Source organism: Dermochelys coriacea, chromosome 22 (genome assembly GCF_009764565.3).
Source record: "Dermochelys coriacea isolate rDerCor1 chromosome 22, rDerCor1.pri.v4, whole genome shotgun sequence".
Taxonomy (NCBI): domain Eukaryota; kingdom Metazoa; phylum Chordata; order Testudines; family Dermochelyidae; genus Dermochelys; species Dermochelys coriacea.
Window position 1 is genome coordinate 7,954,394 of NC_050089.1, and position 24,674 is coordinate 7,979,067.

Genomic DNA, 24,674 nt, shown 5'->3' on the forward strand with positions numbered 1-24,674 from the left:
AGTCTAGTTTTTCCTTTTAAAAAAAATTTCATCTAATTTTTCCCTATGAGCTACACTAACCAATCCCTCCTCTGTGCTTATACCCTTGTATACAGACATTCCCCCTCCCTCCCACCCAGGCCCGATTCCCTACTGCCCTACTCTTGAGGTCATTATTTATACCTGTGCAAAATAAGTGTAAATTGCTACCATCCTGACTGGATGGCATGCTACACCCTCTTTGCACAGGTGTGAGCGAGGAGGCCCGGTGCACAGTGCGGAGAGCGAGGCCCTCTGTTGGCGAGTAACTTTTGCTATCTCTACGGGAATCACTACTGCCAGCAACCCTGATCTTTGTGTTGCTTTATCTGAACTCTTTCCAGGCTGAAAGCAATATCGTGGTTGTGATCATCACATCAGGGCTGCAGAGAGAAGGAGCATTCGCACTCTGCTCCCTGGTTTGGTACCTTTGTGCAGGCAGATCACAGTGCTACCAATGCTCCTATTTGGGGCTGATGTCCTACATCGCCAGCTTGTGCTTCGTTGGCTGCCCACTGTCAGCACCGAGGGCCTGTCTTCTTTAGAGATTTGCCTCAAGGTAGCTACTTTGGTACAAACCCCTAATCCAGATGAGCTGCACTGGGGTCTGCACAGAGCAACATTGCAGTGGTGTGAGATGCATTGTCCGCTGCGGCATTGCAGCTGCAGTTGAGTTTTGCATCAGAGTCGCTGCATCAATATGAACTTCCCCAATGTAGACAGACCCTGAGTCTCTTTCAGCCAAGAACCTTCACCAGGTACCTGTCTGTCAGTGTCTGTGGTTTGGATTATTTTCCCCCTAGTTGTATTAACTTGATATTTTCTCCAGCTGACTCTCACTTTGGCCATTGTTCCACTCCATAAGACCCAGATCCTGCTGTGAACCCCACCTGGATGCAAGATGTCTGACCACACAGAACTCACTGCAACATTAGGGGCTGAGATTTTTGTTCTATTGCCCCTTCTTTTGAGACCCGTGTCGCCCCTTTGCCAAGAGGTAGCAGAAGTCTGGGTCCTTGCAAGCAGACTTTTTAGGAGGAGGAGAAATCAGTGAAGTGGAGTTTGGTTATACACCCGTACACCAGTCCTGAACTAAGATGGTCAAACAGCATGCAGGGCAATCTCTCCTTTCAGGAATCTCAGCTCACCACCAATGCCCAGGTCCCAGGGAGCACCTCTGCCTGAAGCCCTGACTCCAGTCAGAGACCAAGGCACAGAGCAAACTCACACAGCTCCCTCTCTCCCTAATCTACCTCGACACACAGCCTTGCTAAATCCAAAAAAAAAAAAAAAAAATCACAACACAGCACATCTCCCCAGGAGTCAAAACTTGCTTGCACCTTAAGAAAAAAGAATTTGTAAAACTGCCCAACAGTGCCACCTGCTGGTGCCTTCCATAACAAAGTTATTTTTCTGTCCTGGGCGTTCACAACTTCTCCTGCTTTAAGGCCAGGCTGTGTTTAGTACCAGAACAGTTCACAAGAAAGGAGTGTGGGCAAGGAGCATTCTCCTCCCTGGAGAACGGTCATAATTCCAGAAAGTAAGGGCTGCTCCCTGCAGCACTTCATTCCAAGACTGTGCGAATGCACTGAGTCCAACTCCTACGCTGTGAGCAGATTGCTCAGCCTCTCTTGGCTTCGGGGAGGGGAATAAAAAGGGCCTCCCCAGGAAGATATTCCAAAGAATTTACGACTCAATCAACCAACCCAAAAGGAGCATAAATGGAATTAGTTTTAATATTGTTAAGTTGCAAAAATACAGGCATATGTGCGTGCCAAAGCTAAAACGGATGCATGCAGAGAGGGGAAACATATGGCTGCCCATCTGGTAAAAAGCGCATTGCTAGACCTTCCTACACTTCTCATTTACAACAAGAAGCCAAGTTAGCCAACAGAAATTTGCTTTGCAGAAACGTGCTAGGAACAGCTTGCTTCCCCATAACTGTTTTACTGAACAAGATATGAATAACCTTGATTTCTCATCTCAGCCACCTCATCCACACTCTTGGGGGATTAATTAGCCTCTAAACAGGTCTTCAGATGGGGAAACAGAGCACCTTAGAGATCGGAAGGCAAAAGAAACGGAGTCGGCAACAAGATGAGATGACACAGCAGGTCAATATATTAGATGTCTCTCGTTAGTCATTTGCAATTGTACCTGGTTTAGGTCACAAATGAGATTACTTTGGTGGGGCTCCACCGTATTTATTGCGGGATGATTAGATATTAAAACAGTAAGTAGAAAGCCACTGTTGCTGCACAAGATTGGATTAGGAAAATCCCAGGGCTATAAAAGCAGAAGGAAGCAGGGTGGGTGCTTTCTGTACAGGTGCGGTCACCTAAAGCGAGCGATCATATGTGGGGGAATTAGGAAAGGGGTAGTATAATCTGGGATTGATACCCACTGGCAGAGCTGTATAGGGACCAGGTACTGAAAGAGAAGAGGGACTGAAGGGCATGACTGAAAAACTTTGCCAGAGCATAGTTTGTGTCCCTGTGTCCAGCTGCTGATGGGGTCTGGGGTGCATCAGTAACAGGGTGGGCAGGGGCTAGGGATGGAATGGCAGAGGGTGCTGTAGCTCAGATACAATACATCAGCAAAGTTCAATGGCGGGGAGGATTATAACAGCAGGGGATGCTTTGGGTCAGGACTGAGGTGCAACTGAAATGCTGTGCAGGGTTGTTTGCCCCTCCCAGGACCAAGCCCAAATTGAATTAGTGCAATCAGCCTGTCAAGTCAATGAGAACTGAAGGCTCAAAAAATTGTCAGTGCAGAGGTGAGAGTTCAGCAGCTGCCTGTTCAGGAGAAGACCCTAACTGTCGAGTGAAGATGCAGCAACATTACAAAGATCTGCTAGCTGTCTCAGTGCCTGGTGCCTTCGGAAGCTACAGATCCCACCAGCACATGCAAATTGTATTTCTCCTTCCTCCCCGCTCCCAGGAATGAACCAAAAGAGTGACGCTGTGTAATATAAATCAGAACAGGTGTGGTCTCCAACTGCAGAGGGATGGAAGAGCATGAAACATGGGAAAAAAGTAAGTTCTGTCCCCGACACATACAGCAGCAGAGCAGAGCAGTGGGAGTCACGGCTCCTGGGTTGTCTGCCAGTGGCCTCCTGTGTGGTTTTGGGCGAGTCACTCTATATAAGCCTCATTCCCCCATCTCTTATATGATATTTTTCTCCCTCCTGAGAGGGGCTGTGAGAGTGAACTCATTAACGTTTGGAGACATCCTTGGATTTATCAAGTTTCAATAAGGTACCATTTTTGAGTGCTTCTACATTGTCCAGTCCCATGGGCAAGCAGAAGTACACATGCCAAAGAAAGCCTGAGCACAGCTCTTCTCGGGATATTTACTACCTGTCTGAAACCCAGGATACGCTAGTATCTCCTGAGAGCATTGGATCAAAGGGAATTTGGAAAGATCAGATCGGTTCCTGCCAGCGACCGAGAACTTACAATTCCCAGCCATGCAGATGGGAATTAAGGATGCTCAGCACTTTGCAGGATCAGGCTCCGCATGCAATCGGAGACCAAATACCTGTCTCCAGCCACCACACTAGGAAACATGCTGTGCTCTCCCTTGATGAGAAGTGTGAGTAATAATTAAGATGTCTTCAAAGGGGCCTCCAGCCTAGATAAGCCTTCACCTCTCCAGCGGAAAAATGACCCTGGTTATGTCAGTCTTGATACCTATGATTGCTATTGAACCAGAGCATTTCATCTCAGAAGTATTTTACAAAGGTTCTTTTATGGCCCCCATTATCTTAGTACCTGAGCAGCTCCCAGTCTTTAATGTAGCTCTGTCAGGACCCCTGTAAGGCAGGGCAGTGCTTTGATTCCCATTGTACAAATGGGAAACTGAGGCATAGACAGGCTAAGTGACTTGCATAAAATCGTAGAATTGTAGGACTGGAAGGGACTTTGCGAGGTCATCAAGTCCAGCCCCCTCACTGAGGCAGGACCAAGTAAACACCCCGACCGGTGTTTTGACCAACCTGTTTTTAAAACTCCCCCCCAGTGATGGGGATTTCACAACCTCACTTGAAAGCCTATTCCAGTGCTTATCTATCCTTACAGTAAGAAAGTTTTCCCTGATATCTGACTAAATTCTCCCTTGCTGCAGATTAAGCCCCTGTGCCTCTTGTCCTACCTCCGCTCAAGAAGCTCACACAAGAAACTTGCAGCAGACCATGTACTTGAATCCTGTTCTCTCATGTCCCAGATGAAGACTCTAACCATTGGACCATCCTTCCTCTCTACAGCCCCAATTCAGGAAAGCCTCCCTACTCAAGAAATCACTTAAAGCACTTTCTTCCCTTTGAGCACGTGCTCCTATTGAATTCAAAGGGAATTGAGCACGTGCTTAAAATTAACCTTGTGCTTAAAGGCTTTCCTGACCTGGTGCCTATGAATGGACATTCAGTAGTTGAAAGAGGGGAGGGGGAAGGGAGACAGAAATACTTTGGAAGAAACATTTGCATGCAGTTTGGTTTGAGACCAATGGAAATCTAACAAATAAATAATTAAGTAAAAGGAACAAAAGTAAGTATAATAATAATAAATAAGTAAAAGGAAAAAGCATTTTCAAAAGTGCCTTGTGATTTCTGAGGTCTTAATTTTGGGGTTCCCAACTTGAGAGGTTTTTACAGGGCCTGATTCTCAGAGGGCAATGTGCTCAGGTAAAAATCAGGTCCCTGGAGTTGGACACCCAAAACCAGAGATATGCAGGATCACTAGGCCCTTCAGAAAATGAAAGCCTCTGTGTTTAAAGGCTGGGACAGAAACGGACAAAAGACAGGGAGTTAAAAAAAATCAAAGCCATAAAAACAAAAGAAAAAAAGATAAAGATATCAGCTGAGTTGAGCATTGATGGTCAGTCTGACCCTGGAATATCCCCAGCATTCCCTTTGCATCGTGACTTCAATGATGTATTTCAGTTCCTGGGGTTTTTATTACTTTGTTTTTTTAAATCTTTCCATGTGCTGGAAATGGCCCACCTTGATTATCACTACAAAAGGTCCCCCCCTCCCCTCCCCCGCTCTCCTGCTGGTAATAGCTCACCTTAAGTGATCACTCTCTTTACAGTGTGTATGGTTAACACCCATTGTTTCATGTTCTCTGTGTATATAAATCTCCCCACTGTATTTTCCACTGAATGCATCCGATGAAGTGAGCTGTAGCTCACAAAAGCTTATGCTCAAATAAATTTGTTAGTCTCTAAGGTGCCACAAGTACTCCTGGTCTATAAAAAGTAAGTTGAAGCATTTACCAGAAGCCAAGATGCCTTCAAAAAGATCTTCAGGCTTATATAAATATGTATTTAGGATCAACTAAATACATACTGGGGATTTCAAGCATTTGTAAAGATGTCTTTCTTCACTGGTTGCAGAGAGAAATTGGTTTGTGTGTTATACAGCCGCACTTGTTACATGTATTGTGTTTTGCACTGATTATGCTTTAGTGCAGATAGTAATGGTTCTGTACATATATAATACACGTTTTGCTACACATTATCAATGTTTTGTTGTGTGTTTATGCTGTACATATGTCAGTAGATATGTTACATGCCTTTGGCATGAATCAGATGCTTTGTGTAATTTGGAATACGTCTTACACATGCTTTGCGTGTTGGCATGTATGTCATACATTAAATTCTTCTCTCAAGTAACACCAGTTTACCTCTAGTATATATCTGGTAAATAACACTATTAGTTACTTTAGATTTACACTGGTGTAACTTGAGAGAGGAATTTACTGTACGACATGCATACCAAAATGCATGTAACAAATGTTCCAAATTACATAAAGTAAGCATGCCAACACATGTATACAATTCATGCCAAAAGCACGTAACATATCTACCAATACACATACTGTAAAAATGTAGTCCTGACACTTATGGTATATGTACTATGTGTGTTTCTGATATGTTCATCATACATGCTCTGGTACTTGATTAATTTACGTGGCAAGCATTATTCCCATAATTCCACCTATGCTATGCACATACGTACCGTGGCTGGATGGGCTAATTTTGCGTTGACTCTCACTCCTTATTCAATCCCATTGGCCCCAAAACTTCCAGATCTGCCTGGCAGTTTAAATAATAAGTACCTGATCTTTGGCAGTATATTCTCCATGGGCGATTGGGGGGATACATACAGGTCAGACATGCCAAAGTAGGGTCTGGTAGGATACTGTCTCTGAGGAGAGGCAGGTGATTTACGATGATCAGTCACAGAGTGACGAGATGAAAGAACAAATCTATTACGCTAAGCAGGAGCCCTGAATACTGGAATAAAGTAGAGCCAAAAGAAAGAGGATCCTGCTGGTGCTTGGAATAGATACTGCATGGCCATGCGCTTAAGGCACATGTCTGTAAGATCCGGCCTGACATTTTAGGAGGGAAGAGCTAAAAGGAGGTTGGTCTCGATGCAAAGCAAGCTGGGGAGCAGGTGCACGGCTGCCGTGAGGCACAGCAGAGATGACTGAATAGAGCTAGGAGATTTAGAGCAGCATTGCAGGAGAGCCAGGAGTGAGCAAAAGCGGGTATTACCGCCAGCACAAACTGACTGGGCCGCTGGTCAGGAGCAGCAGCAGATGGACGTATGGCTTTGGCAGCTCCCGTCAGTGGCAGTGGCACTGCACTTTGTCTGCAGTGCACAGTAAATCAGGTGTCTTAGCTGTAAATGTTTTCACCTGCTCTGTTCTCAACAAGGATGGCAAGAATTATGCCAGTTCCATGGTTCAGTAAGATGCAGTGGGGAAGTATGGTGGTGCGGTCCGGTACGCCGACCCAGTAAGATATTTATAGCCGGTACACCATACTGGAAAGACACAGGAGGAGCAGACTGTGGGGCCGTCAGGCGGCCCCATGCTGGCAGCTCCTCCTGTATGGCTGTACTGCCCCTAGCCCTGCCCCCAGCCCTTCCACACAGCTGCATCTAGCATCTCCTATCTGGGGTCTGTACAGTAGCCCCGCTGCAGGACAGGGCTCTAACTCCCCACTTTAGCTGGTGCAGCATACTGGTAAGAAATTAATTCTGCTTGCGCTACCGGTAATAGGAGACAGAGGCTTTCACCTCTAAGAGACTGGCTGGTTCTTGTAGCTGTCCCCAGATGAACATTTGGGGGTCTGAGGGAATCAGTCCAGTTCTTGGTCTAGAGCAGAAAAAACACTGGCACTTACAGCCCCTTGTTGACAGTCACGGCAGTGTGACCAGCCCTGAATGGGACATGAAGGCTGTATTCCTCTCTCACCCATAGGGGAGTTCTGCCCGGGAAGGGCTGAGACATATTCGTAGGATGTCATGGGGAACACCATATCACACGGCTGATGCTCTTTAGATAAACAGGGAACTTTTGTCACTATAGCATCTTTTATGAGAACTAAATCTATTTAAACAGCTAAAACAACTCAACAGATATTGGGCCAAAATCCCCTCCAGTACATCCCTAAGGAAGCCATTGGGGTGTACAACCAAGGCCAGAATTTGGCTTTATAGACATAGCATATCTAAGAACTGTATCAGTCGTATTACTACTGACGAGTTTTCAGAGCACTGGAAAGGGATGGATTTAGCCATGTAGATTCATGCACGCGGCTGAGCCTCCACACACCTTGTTAATGTATGTCTCCCTCCTTCACGCTTAGCTATACAGAAAGCACTTTGTTACAACTGTGACACATCTGTGAGTACAAATAAAGTAGATAATGTGAACTCAGGAGTCAGTGCATCACTGGTCCAACTAGCTCAATACCAAGGCTCTGGCAGTGGTCAGGACCCAGTGTTTTAAAACAAGGTTGCTGCTCCACCCCACTATATAGATACCTGGCCAATTACGCAATGCTGGGGATAAAGAAGAGGAAATCTTTTCCTTACTCCTGAAGCGATCAGCTTAATCCAGAAGCATGAGATCTGACTAGCTGATATAACTGACTAGCTTATGTAAGTGCAATACTAAGCCTGATTCAGCCCTTTTTAAAATCCACCCACACTACCCCAATGAGGCTGCTAAAGCTGTCGAGGAGACATCATCTGGGCATCACTGGCTGATGTAGCCTCGGTCACGATCAGTAAGAACCGCTGAAGACAGAACCAGGCTTGATTCTCCTCTTACATCAGTGTCACCCTGGCATCATTCCATTGAGGTCAATGGAGTTACTCCAGATTTACACCAGCGTGAGTGGGATCAGAATCAGGTTCTTTGGGCTTCCTGACCTTGGGACATGGCCTTTGTTTGAAAGTGAGACAATGTTGCCATTAGCAGCATTCACTTGGAGAGGAGGCATTCCCCTGCCCCTGCGTACCTGCCTCTTAATGCCTACTGGATACCCAAAGCCAGGCATCAATATCAAATGCATTCCTAACTCCAAAAGCTTCAGATCCATCTGCCTGCATTCTGGCCTGAAAAACACAGTAACATGAGGAGGAAGAGCAGAACAGCTCAATTAACCCATGAACTAATGTTCCCTTTCCTCTCTGGAGATGGGGATTGACAAGCAGGGGTCCTATTCTCCTGCTGCAGGATCCGAGCAAATACCACTGACTGCAATGATGATGATGATGATGATTTGTATTACAATAACACCTAGAGCTTCCAACCGAGACCAGGGTTTCGCTGTGCTAGACGCTGTACAGAGACATTGTAAAAGATCACCCCTTCACTGAAGACTCTACAGTCTAAATAGAGAAGACAAAGGTTAGAAGAATGGAAATATTAGAATTCCTATTTTACAAATGGGGAAACTGAGGCAGAGAGCAGTGACATGAATCACCCAGGGAGAAGAGGAGGTACTTGAACCCAGATCTTCTGAGTCTCAGCACAAGAGCCATTTGTACCCTGCCTGGAGAGATCTGGGACCTAAGCTTAGTTATGAGTGAAAGGCTATGTCTACACTACACAGCTTTTAGTGACAGGGCTGTGTCTCCACAACCGTACTGCTAAAAGTCGTGCAGTATAGCAGCTGTTTATAGGCTCTCCTGCCGACAAAAAACATCTACCTCCAACGAGCGGCATTTGCGTTGTCGGCAGCCACACTGTCATGGCAAAACTTTTGTCTTTTGGGGGGAGTGGGGGGGTTTTAACACCGCTGAAGGACAAACGTTTTGTCATTCAATTGCCAACGTAGATATAGCCAACATTAGTGTGCTGCAGTCAAATACTGCAGTCAAACACATGACACAAAGACACCACATTGGTCACTGCTGGACAGCTTCCATTTCAGGACTTGGGGGAGAAATTAGAATTATGCTCCAGGTTAAGAGATGAGATGCAGCTGCAGAGGTGGATGGGCCACAGGGCCAGGGTAGCAAGGTTTGAATTGCAGGTCAGGATTGTTTTAGATACTTCAGCCGAGCTGGGCGGATGCAGGTTGTACAGTTCCTATTCACTCCATCAGAGTAGCAGCCGTGTTAGTCTGTATTCGCAAAAAAAAAAAAAAAAAAAAAAGGAGTACTCGTGGCACTTTAGAGACTAACAAATTTATTTAAGCATAAGCTTTCATGAGCTACAGCTCACTTCATCGGATGCATTCCTCATGGAATGTATCTGATGAAGTGAGCTGTAGCTCACGAAAACTTATGCTCAAATAAATTTGTTAGTCTCTAAGGTGCCACGAGTACTCCTTTTCTATTCACTCTATACATCACCTCCAGTCAGCGCTATTAGCCCTTTACTTACATGAGTTCTGAAGTGGCAATGTCCTTTTACTTAGACACAGTGTGAACTGGTGTGAACTGCAGTTAAAAAAATATACTTCACGATTCATAGTAAAGTGAATGCAGCTACCAGGCCATGTCAAAGGTATAAAAGCTACATGACGGCTTGTATTTTTAACTACCCAATGCATCAGAAGGAGTAATTGGAGAACATGCGTGCGTGTGTGTGTGTGTGGATGTCAACTTACACATATACACATGTGCACATACATTCTCAATGTTCACATTGGTGGTTGTGACCCTTGGTGCCACAGAGGAAACAGGGTGCATAAGGTTGTACAAGGATCCCTGGGTCAGATATTGGCATAACAGTCCACTGAAGGATGGCATGTGAGGTCTCTGCTGAGGGTAAGTTTCCCACTTGTCATAATCACTGCAAAATGTATGTGTGGATAATGTTTAAGAAGTTATGAACCTATACTGAAAATGATGTTCTTCGGGTCTTGGGGTTACGGCAGATCACTAGGAGGTGACGTACCTTGGAGATGTTCCTACCAGGCAGGAAGTAACTGACACCAATCTCCCTGTCTGGCCACTTGTGTATCGTACGCCTATTTGCATATTGAGCCAGGTGCAAATTGAGAGAGTAAAATCTACAAGAAAGGAATTCTAGTGGAAGAAACAAATAGCGGCGAGGAGAGGGGTTACCTGTTTTTTGAAAAACACAAAGGATAGGTCTGGTATATTTTGGAGTGCAAAGTGACATACGGAATCCTTCACCTAGGACAGGGGTGGGCAAATTTTTGGCCCGAGGGCAACATCGGGGTGGCGAAATGGTATGGAGGGCTGGGTAGGGAAGGCTGTTCCTCCCCAAACAGCCTGGCCCCTGCCCCGACTGCCCCCCTCAGAACAATCCCCCCCTTGTCCCCTGACTGCCCCCTCCCGGGACCCCCCACCCCTAATTGCCCCCCCTGGACCAAACAGCGGCTCCCTGTCCCCTACCTGCCCCGACCCCCATCCACACACCCCGCCCCCTGACAGGCCCCCTGGGACCCCCGACCTATCCATCCCTCCCCCACTCCTTGTCCCCTGACCGCCCCCTTCTAGGACCCCCGTCCCTAACTGCCCCCCCCAGGTCCCCACCCCATCCAACCCCCCCGCTCCCTGTCCCCCCCAAACCCTGGGATTCCCCCTCCCATCTACCCCCCCGCTTCCTGTCTCCTGACCGCCCCCCCCAAACCTCTGCCCCATCCAACCACCCCCTGTGCCCTGACTGCCCCCGGGACCTCCTGCCCTCCCCCTGTCCCCTTACGCGGCCACTTTGAGCGGCAGGGCAGGCTGATTGGAAACAAGCGGCATAATTGCGGGGGAGGGGGAACAGTGAGGGAGGGGCTGGGGGCAAGTCTCCCCGGCCAGGAGCTCAGGGGCCGGGCCGGATGTGGCCCGCGGGCCGTAGTTTGCCGACCCCTGACCTAGGAGGCAAACTGACCATATTCATGTCTCATGAAAGAAGGCTCGCAGCCAGCCCAGCTGTAAAGCACTGCAGGGACTTTGGGCGAGCAATTCTCTACTAGCAAGGAGAGTATCTGGTTAATTAAATCTAGGCTCTAGAGTGCGTGTTATGATTTGATTTGTAATCATTTGTTTCCAAGACTTCTACTTGCTACAGTTTGAATCTCCGTGCTTTGTTAAATAATGTTATACCTGATGTCACTATAAGCTAATCTAAGTGCTGTGATTTAAGCAGAGCAGTGATCTAATGTGGAACTGGTAAGCTGGGTTGTCCTCTTTCTTTGGAAGCAGCGGATCAATGAATACTGCAAGTGTACAGCGGACCAGGGGCTGGACAGTCCAGGGAGATGGTCGGAGGCCTCAGGGGTCGGACTGTGACAACAGGGCCTGCAAGGCCAAGAGGGGAGGCTTGTGTTTGCCATGACCGGTGCTGTTGGGGAGCACACCCACAACAGGCACACAAACACGCAGGGCAGGTGGTAGCAAGATGCCACCCAGCCCTGGGTATCCCCGGGAAGCATCACAGAAGTACAATCTTCAGTAGGTTTATGAATACACAGAGAAAAACAACCTATAAAACAACCCGACAGTCAGAGTGCTAAGCAAAGAGCGAGGTCTAGTGGTTAAAGCAGAAGACTGGGAATTGGGATTCCAGGGTTTCATCCCCAGCACTGACTTTGTGTGTATCCTTGGGCAAGTCAATTCACCGTTCCATGCCTCAATTTCTCCCTTTGTACAACGAAGGTCATGGCACTGACACTGTGTCTCCGGGGAATAGAGGAGCTTCATTCGTTAGTGTCTGTAAAATGCTTCGGTATGCTGGGACAGAAGGGGCTAGCAACATGCAGAGTATTATTGTTATGAATAAAAACTCCTCGTCCCTCAGCCCATTATGGGAGCGAATCCCTCCCCCTTGCTAAGCAGAAGCTTAAAAGCTTCACCCAGGAAACAAACATCTAAATATTTATGACTTTGTGTTTATTTAGCCTCTTTCACCCACAGACCTGAAAGATTTTTACAATCATTAATCGCTTACGCCGTCCCTCAAAAGTAGGCAAGTGCCAGGATCTCCATTGTACAGTCGAGGAAACTGAGGCACAGCAAGGTTAAGTAACTGGCCCCATACAAGTTCCATGATGGCCATTTTACACATGGGGAAATTGAGGCACAGAGGAGTTAAGTAACTTGCCCAAGGCCACGCAGCAAATCAGGCAGAGCCCTACATGGATCTTATGAGTCCTGACTCCTGGTGCCATTCCTTCACTACAATTCCAGGAACACTGTCAGGAACCAAGGACTAAGGGCAAAAGCGCATAGAGAGAGAAATACACGGAAGAGAAACTGAGCAATCCCTCCTGTGGCTAGTCCCCTACTGCATCTGAGTGTATCTGTTCAGAACCATCGCAGACGCCCGAAGTCCCACTGTCCATCTCAAGGCATCCTCTTACCTTTTCCAGACAGGTGCCTCCATGTCACCGTAGGCTCTGGTCTCCCAAAGGCCAGGCACATGAGAGTTACGCTGCTACCTTCGTTCACTGTGATGTCTGATGAGATGTTTATAATCTGGGGAGGAACTAGATGAGAGAGAGAGAGAGAGAGAGAGAGTGAGGAGAAATTCACGAGAACTGTGTTTCATCCAACGCTCTGCCATGCACATACACATGGCGGGATACTTAATGCTTGGCAATCTCAAGCCTTCCACTCTGGTACAGCATGTCTGAAGTGGCTCAGGGCTGAATTATGCAGGTTCAAAGAGATTGGAGCAAACCACATTCCTAGTGCTTCCTCTACTATGCTTGGAAAGTCTCTACTGAAGTGTCAATGCAATGCCAGCTGTTCAAAGGCCCTCCTCATGAATGCTGCCCCTACTTAGGAGCTACAGCCTCATTCCACAGTCCAAAGCACTGACATATTCCACCACCCCAGAAGAGAATCCTCCTACTTTCCAAGTACCCCTTGTTTCTAAAAAAGACATGCTGGACACTGGACAAACTTGGCTATTTGCATCCAGCCTGTTTGCACATCCCAGAGTTTGAAATGTCCTCTCTTTTTTGCAAAGTTTTAATAGCATAGAGCAGTCAACTTACTACAACAAAAACATGCCACTGCTACCAAACATTCCGCAGTAGAGCATCGAAGGATTAGCTTAAACAACTGAAACCTGTCTGGGCTCATCACATAAAGCACATTTTGTAGTGATCAGAGAAGAACTCAAAACAAACCTCCTGATCTCATCACCATAGAACGAGATTTCACAACTTGGCCCAGGGATCTCTTCCTGGCAGAATATAACTCCTTGGGATGCTTTTAGGGCCTGATCTAAAGCCCACTGAAGTCAGTGGAATTTCTATTCACTGTGGATCAAGCCCTTACAGTGCTAGCCACAGTTACTGCCTTTGGGTGGTACATGGGACCCACAAGCGCTCTGGGTGCTTTGCAGACAGGTGGGAAGACAGGCTTGTGCCCTGCACAGTTTACAGTCTGCAGATGGTGTTTTAAGAAAGGGGAAAGAGATGGAATGGAAGACAAGATTTTCTCTGCCCCTCCCACCCTTTTCTTAATTATGATTTGGGTCTTTTTTTTTTTTTAAATGCTTAGCCCACTTGCTCTAAGATGCTGTTCTTGCTGCTTATGAGCCTTATCTGTTTGCTGTTGGGTTTGTAACCCTGGTCTGTAGGCTTTTTAAATTTCCTAACTTGCTTTTTAAATCCTTGTCCATGTCTAGGCAGTTACTGACGTAGCTCTCAGAGTAGCAGCCGTGTTAGTCTGTATTCGCAAAAAGAAAAGGAGTACTTGTGGCACCTTAGAGACTAACAAATTTATTTGAGCATAAGCTTTCATGAGCTACAGCAGCTCTGTCCATGCAGAGAGTGGGAAGGGTTTGGTTGTTTTTTTTTTCAAACCACACACTACTGATTTGATATGGGACACAGCCCAGGACCTCATACACCTGGTATCCTCCCTGCCATAGAATGAGCGCTTGGGAGTAGCACAATTCCCCATCCTACCCACCTGAAAATGGAAAGCCTGAGGTGGTCTTTTCAGATGACCCTCTCCCCTTCCAGAGCCCCCATCCTCTTCCACCTCCCTCAGCTACTCCCGGAGAAAAAGCACTCAAATCCCTTTCAGCTGTTACCTCTAAACCAGCTGTGTGACTCCTTTCTTGCCCTGGGAATTCAGGCCCTGTCTGCTTTGCAACCTGCCTGCTCCTGGAGTCAGAGCCAAGCTCCTGGCTGGGAGTCCAGGGCTACTAGCACCACACAAGTCCTAAGATTGTGGAGACTATCCCAGAAGACCCCTTCCCACAGCCTAGGCCTGAGGTCATGCAGGGATTATCCCCATCCCTTCATGATCTGAGCACACCAAAGCCATTCATTTATTCATCGCTGCCTGGCTCTCTAAGAGGCTTGCAATGAAGTTATGCACCTAATGGCAAACTCATGTCTCATCCAGCAAACACAGCAACTAGGCAACACACTTCAAAGCTCGCCTGCTTCCAGACCTGCTTCTCTCATCAGCAAGCCTAATTTCTGTTTCCCATGCCTCTTAAAGAAACAATGTCCAAAACATTATCCCAGAGAAACCCAAGGCTGAGCCCTCTTGATTTAAGGGAGGGCGCTGCCAAGTCTTTCAACATTTCCTCTGTAGCTCAAGCTGTAGCAGCTCGTGCTTTAAACTTTGGAGGTCCCGGGTTCAATCCTCACTCTGGCAGTTATCAAAGAGGTAGCTGAAGAAAATGGGGCTTGATCTGTGTAGAATGAATTTTGTAGGGCAGAGTTTCTCAATTTGGGGGTCAGGTGAGGCTGCTGAGAGAGGGGCTGTAACCACCCTGCCCTTTCCATATTGCTGGGGAGGGGGTGGTCCCAGCTAGACCCTGGCTAGATGAGAGGGAAGTCCTGAAGTAGACAAGGCTTCACGGTAGTAACTGGTTCAGTTCTGCACTGCTAATTCTAGGGGATAAGCTGCTACCTACATGTGGTGTCAGGAGTGCCTAGGCATTGTGGAGAGGTTATTAATTATGTAGCAATCCAAATAAACAAACAAGAGATTGGCCAGAAAAGGAGCCAGGGAGCTGGAGTGAGGCACTGGCCTCAGTTTCTAGCTCGGCCACAGATGCCCTGTCTGACTCAGGCCAAATTTTTCAGAAGGGACCCCTGATGTTTTATGCCCAACCCTGAAGCGCCCAAAGGTGCTAAGAACCCACAGCTCCAAGGACCAGCCTGTGAGAGCTGGAACGACCTCTGCCTACCCTCAGGGGTACGCATACCCCTGGCTGAGAACCACTGCATGTGAAATTAGGCCCTAAACTTGGGCAGCCCAAGATGGGGTCCCCCAGACTTAAAGGCCACTTTTGAAAACTGGGGTCTTAATCCTGTTTTGTGAATCCCAAATGTTCAAAAAGGCAAGAGTTGTACAGAGGAGGAAGCTGAAGTATTATTTTGAGAGTGAGTGAGTGAGTGTGTCTTGTGTGTGGGGGTGTCTTTGGTTTCTGAGTCTTTTTGGTGCCCACATTTCAAGCTTTTCTTCACAACCATGAGGACTGGGTTTTCTGTTCGAGAGTCCCCACCATAATCCCTTGGTCCAGGAGCTGGGGCTGTAAGTAAATCACCAAATATGTCAATACTCATGGTAATATTTCAAGGGGTGGCAATGCTCTCTCTCTGGACCTCAGTATGCCCGTATGGCTCTGCCCACAGGGAGTTGGTGAGGATAACTTCCTTAAAGTTTGTGGGCCCCTCAGACACTACAGCAATGAAGGCAAGCACCTAGCTAACCAGGCAGGTGATTCAAAATGTTCATTTAAGAAAGCTTCATTCTGTTATGCTGCAAAGCAGCAGGTGGTTGCAGGGAAGATCTCCCGCCATGTAGAGGTTGAATTCTGACTCTCCCCTCTCAACTGCTGGGAGCAGGAAGAATTAGAGAGCTGTTCATGATGCCTTGAATTCGCTCGGGGAAAGATCTTTAGTTTTCAATCCCCATTCTGCTGTTGGCGATATAAAGCCTGGCAGATTTAAAGGATGGCTGACATCTCATGGCAAGCTGAAAAACATCCGACGAGGAAATTATTCAGCCCACTCCATCCTAAATTTTCTGTATTTCTCTTCGCTGGCTCTTTATTACAATGGACACTGGCGTGAAAACGTGTTCTTCAAGGATTCATCTGTGTCTCTGCTGTTTATTTCCCACCTGAAATCATAATCTCCTGTTTGCGCCTTCACAGCTGGTTGCTATGGAAGTGATTATGTCCTTGGTATCTTTTGCTCCCACCATAAAGCAGGGGAGGAAGAAGCTAGTTCAAGGAGAGGATGGATGGTCTCTGCCAGGGCAGTACTGAAGTCTATTAAAGGCACTGTATAAGGAGCGCAGCATAACTGAATAGTTTTGTGGTTTATATTTAAATGAAGAAGATTATCCAGGATTACACAGGCCTACATGGAACATAAACTTCCATTTAAAAACAGGTAACTGTGATCCATCCTGCATGGAGGAGGTGATGTGTAAGCTCCACAATCTAGCCCTCGCAAGGTATGTTATTTCAGGCAGGGACTGTCTCTTGAATGTGAACTGCTCATAGCACAGTGGGGCCCTGAGCTTGGTTACACCTAACTCCTAGGAAAGTCAGACTCCTTTGAGGTGGTGAGTCTGCCGAGAGGTTTGCATTATGCAGTGCACAGCTAAATCTCCGCCCTTGGGCAGCAGCACCCAGAACCCTGCTGCTTTATATCATGTCACGTCAGCTCAGATCCTGTTATATTTATGATTGCGTCTTACCCCTGTGTTGTATTTTGTGGAGAGAGATGATAGGGAATGAGAACAAATGATTATGAATTATAGGGATATAAATATATGCCATGATGCTGATGACATCACAAACTACTCGCGCTTTGCTCTGGTGGTTTATAATGATTGTTTCCCAGAGCATCTCCTGGCATGTTTATTTATAGCCTTATTCACAGTTTCCCTAATCTTAATGTGCACAAGGCATAGAGTCTATTACACATTGAAGAAGAAGGGGTTACTTCTTGCCCATCCTTCCCCTGGCATCTCCCTTGGCTTTCTTTCCAGTGTCCGTTGGGCATGGTACTGGCTCGATGGCTCCGGAGACTGGAAATCCTCTCCCCCCACATCCTCCCATCCTAACTTGAGTCTTTCTGGTCTGCTCCCTTTTTAGCCTCTGCTGAGCCTGCTGGCCAGTGCCTGTCACAGTGGTGCTTTTGTGACATGCACACTCAGAAATGGGCAGAGGATGGCAAATTAATTTCACGCAGGGCAGGCATTTCTGGCCATTAACCTGGGCTGGATCTGAACCACTGACCTAGAGATGAAAGCACCTGTTACCATCTAATGCCTGGCCCTACCATCTCACTCCAATTCTATTAGCACCTGCTTGTTCCACTGTCTCACTAACTCCCCCTTGCCCCTTTGCTTTAGTACCAGCTCCTCCTCCTCTTTCTTCAATCCTGACCCTCTCTTTCCTGCTGCTGCTACTTTCTCTCTCTTTCCCCTACCCTATTATCCCTCTGTGATTCCTTTCAGCTTGTGTGTCCTGCACCCTCCCTGCTCCTCTGCCTTCTCTTCACCCCATCACCATCCCTCTTATCCCCCATCCCACCCACTCCCATTCTGCAGGCTGGAATCGTGATTTCTTGCCAACAGCATACAGGTGTGAGCAGAGCTGGCGTAGCAGGGGTGTGAGAACCCAATCAAGGCTAGAGGCATTGAGCCATTCCTTAGTTGCCAAAGGCCAGCAGCGTTGGTCACAGGACCAGTTGGGAAAGATCTAATGGAGGGGGAAGGAGAGTAGAAGTAGAAATTATTTTTGTCTTTAATTTATATGAGAAAGGTGTGGGGTCCCAAATCTCCATGTGGGATGAAATCAGAGCAGAAAGTAGGTGTGCTTATTCTATGAGTCACTGGGGTAGCCTAATCAAGCAGGGAAATGCCCATGGGTGTGAGGCTGAAGACAGTTTGGGAGGGTAGTAAAAGGGCAACATCTGCCCTAGAATGGATAGTTTGGGTCTGTGATAACAGGGAGACCTCTGAAGCAAAAAACAAAAAGGCTGAGACAGTAGTTACAGGCAGGTTTCAGAGTAGCAGCCGTGTTAGTCGGTATTCGCAAAAAGAAAAGGAGTACTTGTGGCACCTTAGAGACTAACAAATTTATTTGAGCATAAGCTAGTGAGCTGTAGCTCACGAAAGCTTATGCTCAAATAAATGTTAGTCTCTAAGGTGCCACAAGTACTCCTTTTCTAGTTACAGGCAGAAGCCCTGTCCTCATGTCGCATGACTAACGCAGGCTACATGGGCATGTAGTGAAACTTCCTTCCAGTTTAGGATATGCATAAAGAAAGAATGCCTTTCAGACATAGACTACAGCTATGTAGAGATGCTCCCTGCAGAGCTAGACTCCCCCAACTGGCCCTGGAGGCCTGATGGCCAGACCAAGAGCTCCCTATGTGCATGTGACTTTCAGGAACAGCTTCTGATTTTTCACCCATAAACCAAGATGCTACATGCTACCAGTTATGCCTGCAAGATCAAAGGCTGGGGCCAGATGCTGTGAAATGCCAGATACAGGGAAGGGGTCAAGTCCACATTTTCCAGCTCTGTGCAAAAAAAAAAAAAAAAAAAAAAACCCCAAGGCTGAAAATCGCTGATAAAAACATGATAACTGAGTCTCATTACAGCTAAAGACAAGTCTCATATTTTAGCATTTTTATTAAAGCTTTTTAAATTACTTGAGTGTCTGGTATATTCAATACCAGCCTAAGTGATTTATATTAGTCTATCCCCAGATACTCCATCTAATAAATAACTTGGCAATCTCCTAACCCATAAATATCCCTGGCCCCGGAAAAAGCAATTAAAGCATGTTAAAAAATGCTGCTTCCCAGCTCTCCAGGCTGCAATGTCATTGGATGCTTCACCTAGAATATTTCACACCACTTACTCGGGCAAAAAAGAAAAACAAACCACACATGCACACATAATCCCACCCTTGCCAAGCTCCCCCCATCCAAAATTTATGCTTTTGCTCCAATTTAAAAAACAAGCTAAATATAAAACAATTTTTTAATGTTTAAACATGTCACAATGATGTAGAGATGTTACCGAGGAAAACATTATTTCCAGCAACAAGTGTTTCTTAGCTGCCTGGGACAGCTTAAAATATTGTTAAAAACCACTTCGGGAAGCAGTTGAGCCAAAAAACATGCTTAAAATGCTATGGCATTAAGCACCAAGACAGCAGACTAAAATGTTATTAAAGGCTCCTGCCTTGCCAGCCCAGAATATATTTCAGGTTATTAAAGTTCAGGCGTATGCCAGGTAAAAGTCACCCTTATTTATGAGGGGAACTTGGAGTTCAGCGTTATATGCTTTAGTGGCACTACCTCTAGGAAAGTCCCTGATTCTGCCCTGCTTTCACCAGGACGATGAATGGGAACCTCTTGCATACTCTAGATCCCATGGCTTTTTCAAACAGAAGTTCACTGTTATGCATCGGTAGGTCATGGAGAGTTTCACGGCAAAACTTAATAGAATTCCAAGAATCTAGTCCAGGCGAGTTGTTGTGGAACTCAGTGCAAAGTGTTAGATATTTGTCATAGGACCATAGTAAAGGCTCCCAGGAAGACATGCTTTCTTCTAATCCTGATTAAGGAACTTGATTAGACACACAGGGTACATGTACACAGCAATGAAAGACACGCAGCACCATGCCTGAATCCGTGTCAGCCGACTTGGGCCAGCAGGGCTAAAAAAAGAAGTGTGGACATTCAGGCTTGACTGGATCCCAGGTTCTGACACCCAGCCCGAGCCTGAATATCTACACCAGAGGCAGGCAAACTACGGCCCGCGGGACCGTCCTGCCCGGCCCCTGAGCTGCCGGCCGGGGAGCCTAGCCCCTGGCCTCTCCCCCACTATTCTCCCTCCCCACAGCCAGGCCGCCGTGTGGGCAGCACTCTGGGTGGTGGGGCTGTACGCTCCTGCAGGGCAGCACGGCAGCATGTCTGGCTCCGGCCGGGCGGCGCAGCTGCCAGACATGCTGCTCTGAATGGCATGGTAAGGGGGCCGGGGGGTTGGATATGAGGCAGGGGGTTTGAGGGGGTAGTCAGGGGACAGGGAGCAGAAGGCAGTTGGATAGGGCGGAGGTTTGGGGGGGGGGCAGTCAAGGGATGGGGAACAGGGGGCGGTTGGATAGGGCAGAGGTTCTGGGGGGAGGCAGGGGACAAGCGATAGGGGGTGGGGTCCAGGGGGGCGGTTAGAGTTGGGGGGTCCCAGGAGGGGATGGTCAGGGGACAAGGAGCAGGGGGGGTTGGACTGGTCAGGGATTCTGAGGGGGGCAGTCAGGGGGTGTGAGGTGGGAGGGGTCAGAAAGGGGGCGGGGACCAGGCTGTTTGGGGAGGCACAGCCTTCCCTACCTGGCCCTCCATACAGTTTTGCACCCCAGTGTGGCCCTCGGGCCAAAACGTTTGCCCACCCCTGGTCTACACTCTAGTTTTAGCCCTGCAGCCTGAGCCCAGCTGATCCGGGCTCTGGGTCTCACTGCCATGGGTTTTTTATTGCTGTGTAGACATACACTTACAGGTACAGACTCTGCTTGCGTGAGTGCTCTAAGGTAGCCGTGTGGACAGTGCTTTGAAGGTGCTGCACAGGCTCTGAAACCTCGGAGGGCGGGGGGGGGGCTTGACATACCCTAAGCAAAACATCTTTAGCCCAGATTCTCAAAGGTACGTAGGCACCTGACTCCCACCGATTTCAGTGGTGGGAAGCTGAGCCATTGTCCTTAAAACTAAGTTCACTTCCTGTTTTTTCCAGAAGAGCTTTGATCTAGAGCAGTGGTGGGCAACCTGCAGCTGACATTTTGCTGAGCTTGACCGTCCGCAGACATGGCCCCCCTGCAGCTCCCAGTGGCCATGGTTTTCCGTTCCCGGCCAATGGGAGCTGCGGGAAGCAGTGGCCAGCATATCCCTGCGGCGAACCAGCAAGTCCAGAGAATGGCAAACCGTGGCCACTGGGAGCTGCCAGGGGGCCATGCCTGTGGACAGTCAACGTCAGCAAAATATCTCGCGGCCTGCAGTCAGATTACTCTGATGGGCCGCATGAAGCCTGCGGGCCGCAGGTTTCCCACTACTGGTCGAGAGACTAGGATTATGAGTGGCAGATTTAGAGGAAGTGGGGTCTAGTCCCAGCTCTGCCACTGAACTGCTGGGTGTCCTAGACAAAGTTGCTTCACCTCTTGGTGCCTCCTTTTCCCCAGCTCTAAAACAGGGATAAATCCGCTTATCGTCCTTTAAGATCTAGAGATAGTAAGCCTTACACGAGACCCTGAGTCTAATGCCTGGCCTGGTTTTCTGCTACTGATTTAAAAAGGAGTAATGGGAACCATTGTTAATGTCAGACAGTGAAGGTCTCCTTCAGCCTGGAATTTACCTTTGGCTGTCCTATGTGAATTACCTTAACAGTCATATTTACTGTCAGACAGGCCAGTTCCTCATAAGCAGGCATAGATCCACCCAAGTCAACCCCTTCATGTGTTTCATTGAGGTCAATGGGGTGGCACTCCCACCATGGGTGATTTTGGCCCAGACTGAAGGTTCCTTCATGCTGGGATATTCCTGTATGGCCATCCCAGCCCACAGTGTTGGGCAACACAGAAATTTGCAAGGAAAGGGCTAACCCGAGTCTGTACCATTCATTTGTCTTTGGAACGGGTAGAGGAGAGGACCTTGGACTGAACATGTCATCAAGGAGACATTTCTGGACTCAAATAGGTACTTAGGGTAGTTTGAGGACCCAAAGGTGGAACTGGATGTCCTAAGGCAGAGGGATGCACACAGAAAAGTTTAACAGCAGCTGCTGTGATGTGAACCCTCCAACCCACAGAGACAGGACCAGGGATGCTCCTCTAGCCATTAGGGTGAAGTATCCTAAGCTGGGTTCTAGTCTAGTCTCTATAGCTTCTTATATCATCCTCATCATCATAGTACCTGAGGTCCTCCCAGGAGTGCACTATATCTGTCGTGTGTTGGTTCTCTCATCCTTATCCTGGGGGAGATGTATGTGAAGGGGAGTGTTTAGTTGTGGATTTTTTTTTATGATACACACACACACACACACATATTGCTCCATGTTTATGTCGGAGAAAGCCAAATTAAAAAAAACGTGTCTTGCACGTAGAGCAAAAGGTGGTGAGGTTTGTGATGGGCCTTAGTGCTTGGGGGAGATCAATCCACATGCTTGGGCTGGCCCCCGAGAAAGCTGCCTTCTGTACAGACGAACTTTACCCTTACTGCCGATAATTCCATTGTGCCAGAGGAGCAAAGCGGTCAACTGCGATCTTCATCATTGAGCTTTAGTGGCTCTTTTAGATACCCGGGGCCCGAGCCATGGAGTGCCATGCAGATAACAATCGAGACCTTGTACTTAATTCAATATTCTACGGGAGGCCAGTATAAGGAGTGGTGGGCAGGGCTGAAGTGCTGGGAGTAGACTGGGTGGCTGAGATTTGCAATGCGCTGCAGCGTACTGTATCTTTTGGAATTTCCTAAGCGCTGACGACTTGATACCCAGGTAGATCGCATTGCCATAGTGCCACAGAGAAGTGAGGAAGGCCCGCATAACTGAGGCAGGTCATCATCCAGCAGGATGGGATGGTGTCTCCTAGCCAACTAGATGGTAGAAAGCATCACTCATGGATGCTGCAATATGAGAGCTTGGCATCAGCAAAAAAAATCTAGGAGTGCTCTCAGCCAAGGAGCAAATTGACTGCTGGTGGCTGTGTACTTTCAATCAAAGGAGACTGCACTGCAATCACCATCACTAGAGAATGCTTTCCTCTGCCCACCAGCATTACCTTGGTCTTGCTCAGGTTTGGCTCCAGCCAGCTGTTCTTCATCCAGGAGCTGATCTCACCCAAGCACTGGGCGGCCTTGGCAGTAGTGGTATGGTCATACGTAAGGCTGCGATTCTTTCAGGGAGGTGTCAGAAATCACAGCTGGTATGGCTGACTTCAGGGAACCACCCGAGCAGCAGCTGGTGCGGCTGGTCACATGGACCGCCCACGCAGCGGTCCTGGGGGTGGTCCCAGGGCAACTGGGGGCGCGCCGGAGCAACGGTCTCAGAGGCTTCCCTGAGCCAGCTGCACCAGCCGCTGCTTGGGCAACCCCGGGCAGCTGGCTCCAGGGAGTACCAGAACAGCAGCCTGTGTGCCTGTCTCTGGGAAGTGCCCAAGCAGTGGTCCTGGAGGTGCCCTGGGGGACCGCCCAAGCAGCAACGGTCCTGTGGCGACTAGAGCAGAGGCACCAGGGGCGCCCAGAGGCCATCCACAGAGTGGTCCCAGGAGCAGCGGCTGGGGGGCAGTCAACCCCCAGCCCTGGAGCAGGGCCCCCGGAGCAGCAGGGCCCCAGAAGTAGAGATTTAGTAACGGGTATTTTTGGTAAAAGCCATGGACAGACAGGTCACGGGCAGTGAATTTTCATTTATTGCCCGTGACCTCTCCGTGACTTTTATCAAAAATAGCTGTGACTAAATCTTAGCCTTACGGTACGTCTTCACTACCCGCTGGCTCTGCCGTGGGAGAGGATTATATCCTCTTCTCCTTGCAGATTTCACCAGTGTGCAAGCCCAGCTGCTCAGACTGTGTGCTGTGCAGAGAACAGGTCCCTCTTTGCATCTCCCTCTGCTCCTCTTCCCAGCTCCAGCCAGGCTTCAGCCTGGTGGCAAGCAAGGAACAGACTAGTTCCATTTTTGCTTGGATTGCTAGCAAGGCCTTGGAAGGGACTATAGGGCACTTGCCTATAACAGAAACCTCCTCCCACCCAACCTGTTGTGTTTTTTTTTCACTTGGCTTCTGATTAAACTTTTTACGATGTTGCCAGTTCTTTAAGAAGAACAAACTACTCTGGAACAACCCCAATAGAAAAGCAATCTAACAGCTTTTGCTCTGCAGGGATTTGCCAGTGTGCTCTCTGCTGCAGATGTTTGAGCAAATAGGACTTTACCCAGGCAAGTGATTTATGATTTAAAACTGGGAGGGGGGGGCGGGGAAGAGCCAAAGATTAATGGCCCGCAAATGCCAAATGCTAACCAAATTTCCTTTCCCAGCATTCCAAGTCAAACAGCTGCTCCACACCCATCTAGCTCTGTTTATAGAGTTTATTCTTTTTAATTATTGTGATATTCCCTCTTGGTGCAAATCTCCTCTGAACAATCTCCAACACAATCCATAATTTCTTGCTCTCTTTTTTTTTAAATCTGCAAAGAAATTAATTGATGGTGGCCCAATCCCAGACAGCCGGTGAGAAATTTAGTCTGTTAAACGGGGACTTGTCAGTGCAATCTCACAGGGAGTCTGGAATGTATCAGGAAGCACAAGTAATTCCAGGCTCTCTCTGTAACCTGCAGACTGGGGATGCATTCCTTCAGAAAGGTGACCTGGTAGTTCACTTCTGCAGTCATCCATGCAGGGCAAAAGGAT

The 24,674-nt window shown here is 47.9% G+C and overlaps 1 protein-coding gene across 4 annotated transcripts in view; it reads right to left on the reverse strand.

Moving 5' to 3' along the window:
• The window catches only part of LOC119846720 (opioid-binding protein/cell adhesion molecule homolog), a 703,383-nt gene that overhangs the window by 81,528 nt on the left and 597,181 nt on the right, over positions 1-24,674 (reverse strand). For all 4 annotated transcript variants that reach the window (XM_038380749.2, XM_043500833.1, XM_038380746.2 and 1 more), the window contains one exon: positions 12,643-12,768. In XM_038380749.2, coding sequence (XP_038236677.1) covers positions 12,643-12,768 — 126 coding nt within the window. The remainder of the gene's footprint in view (positions 1-12,642; positions 12,769-24,674) is intronic.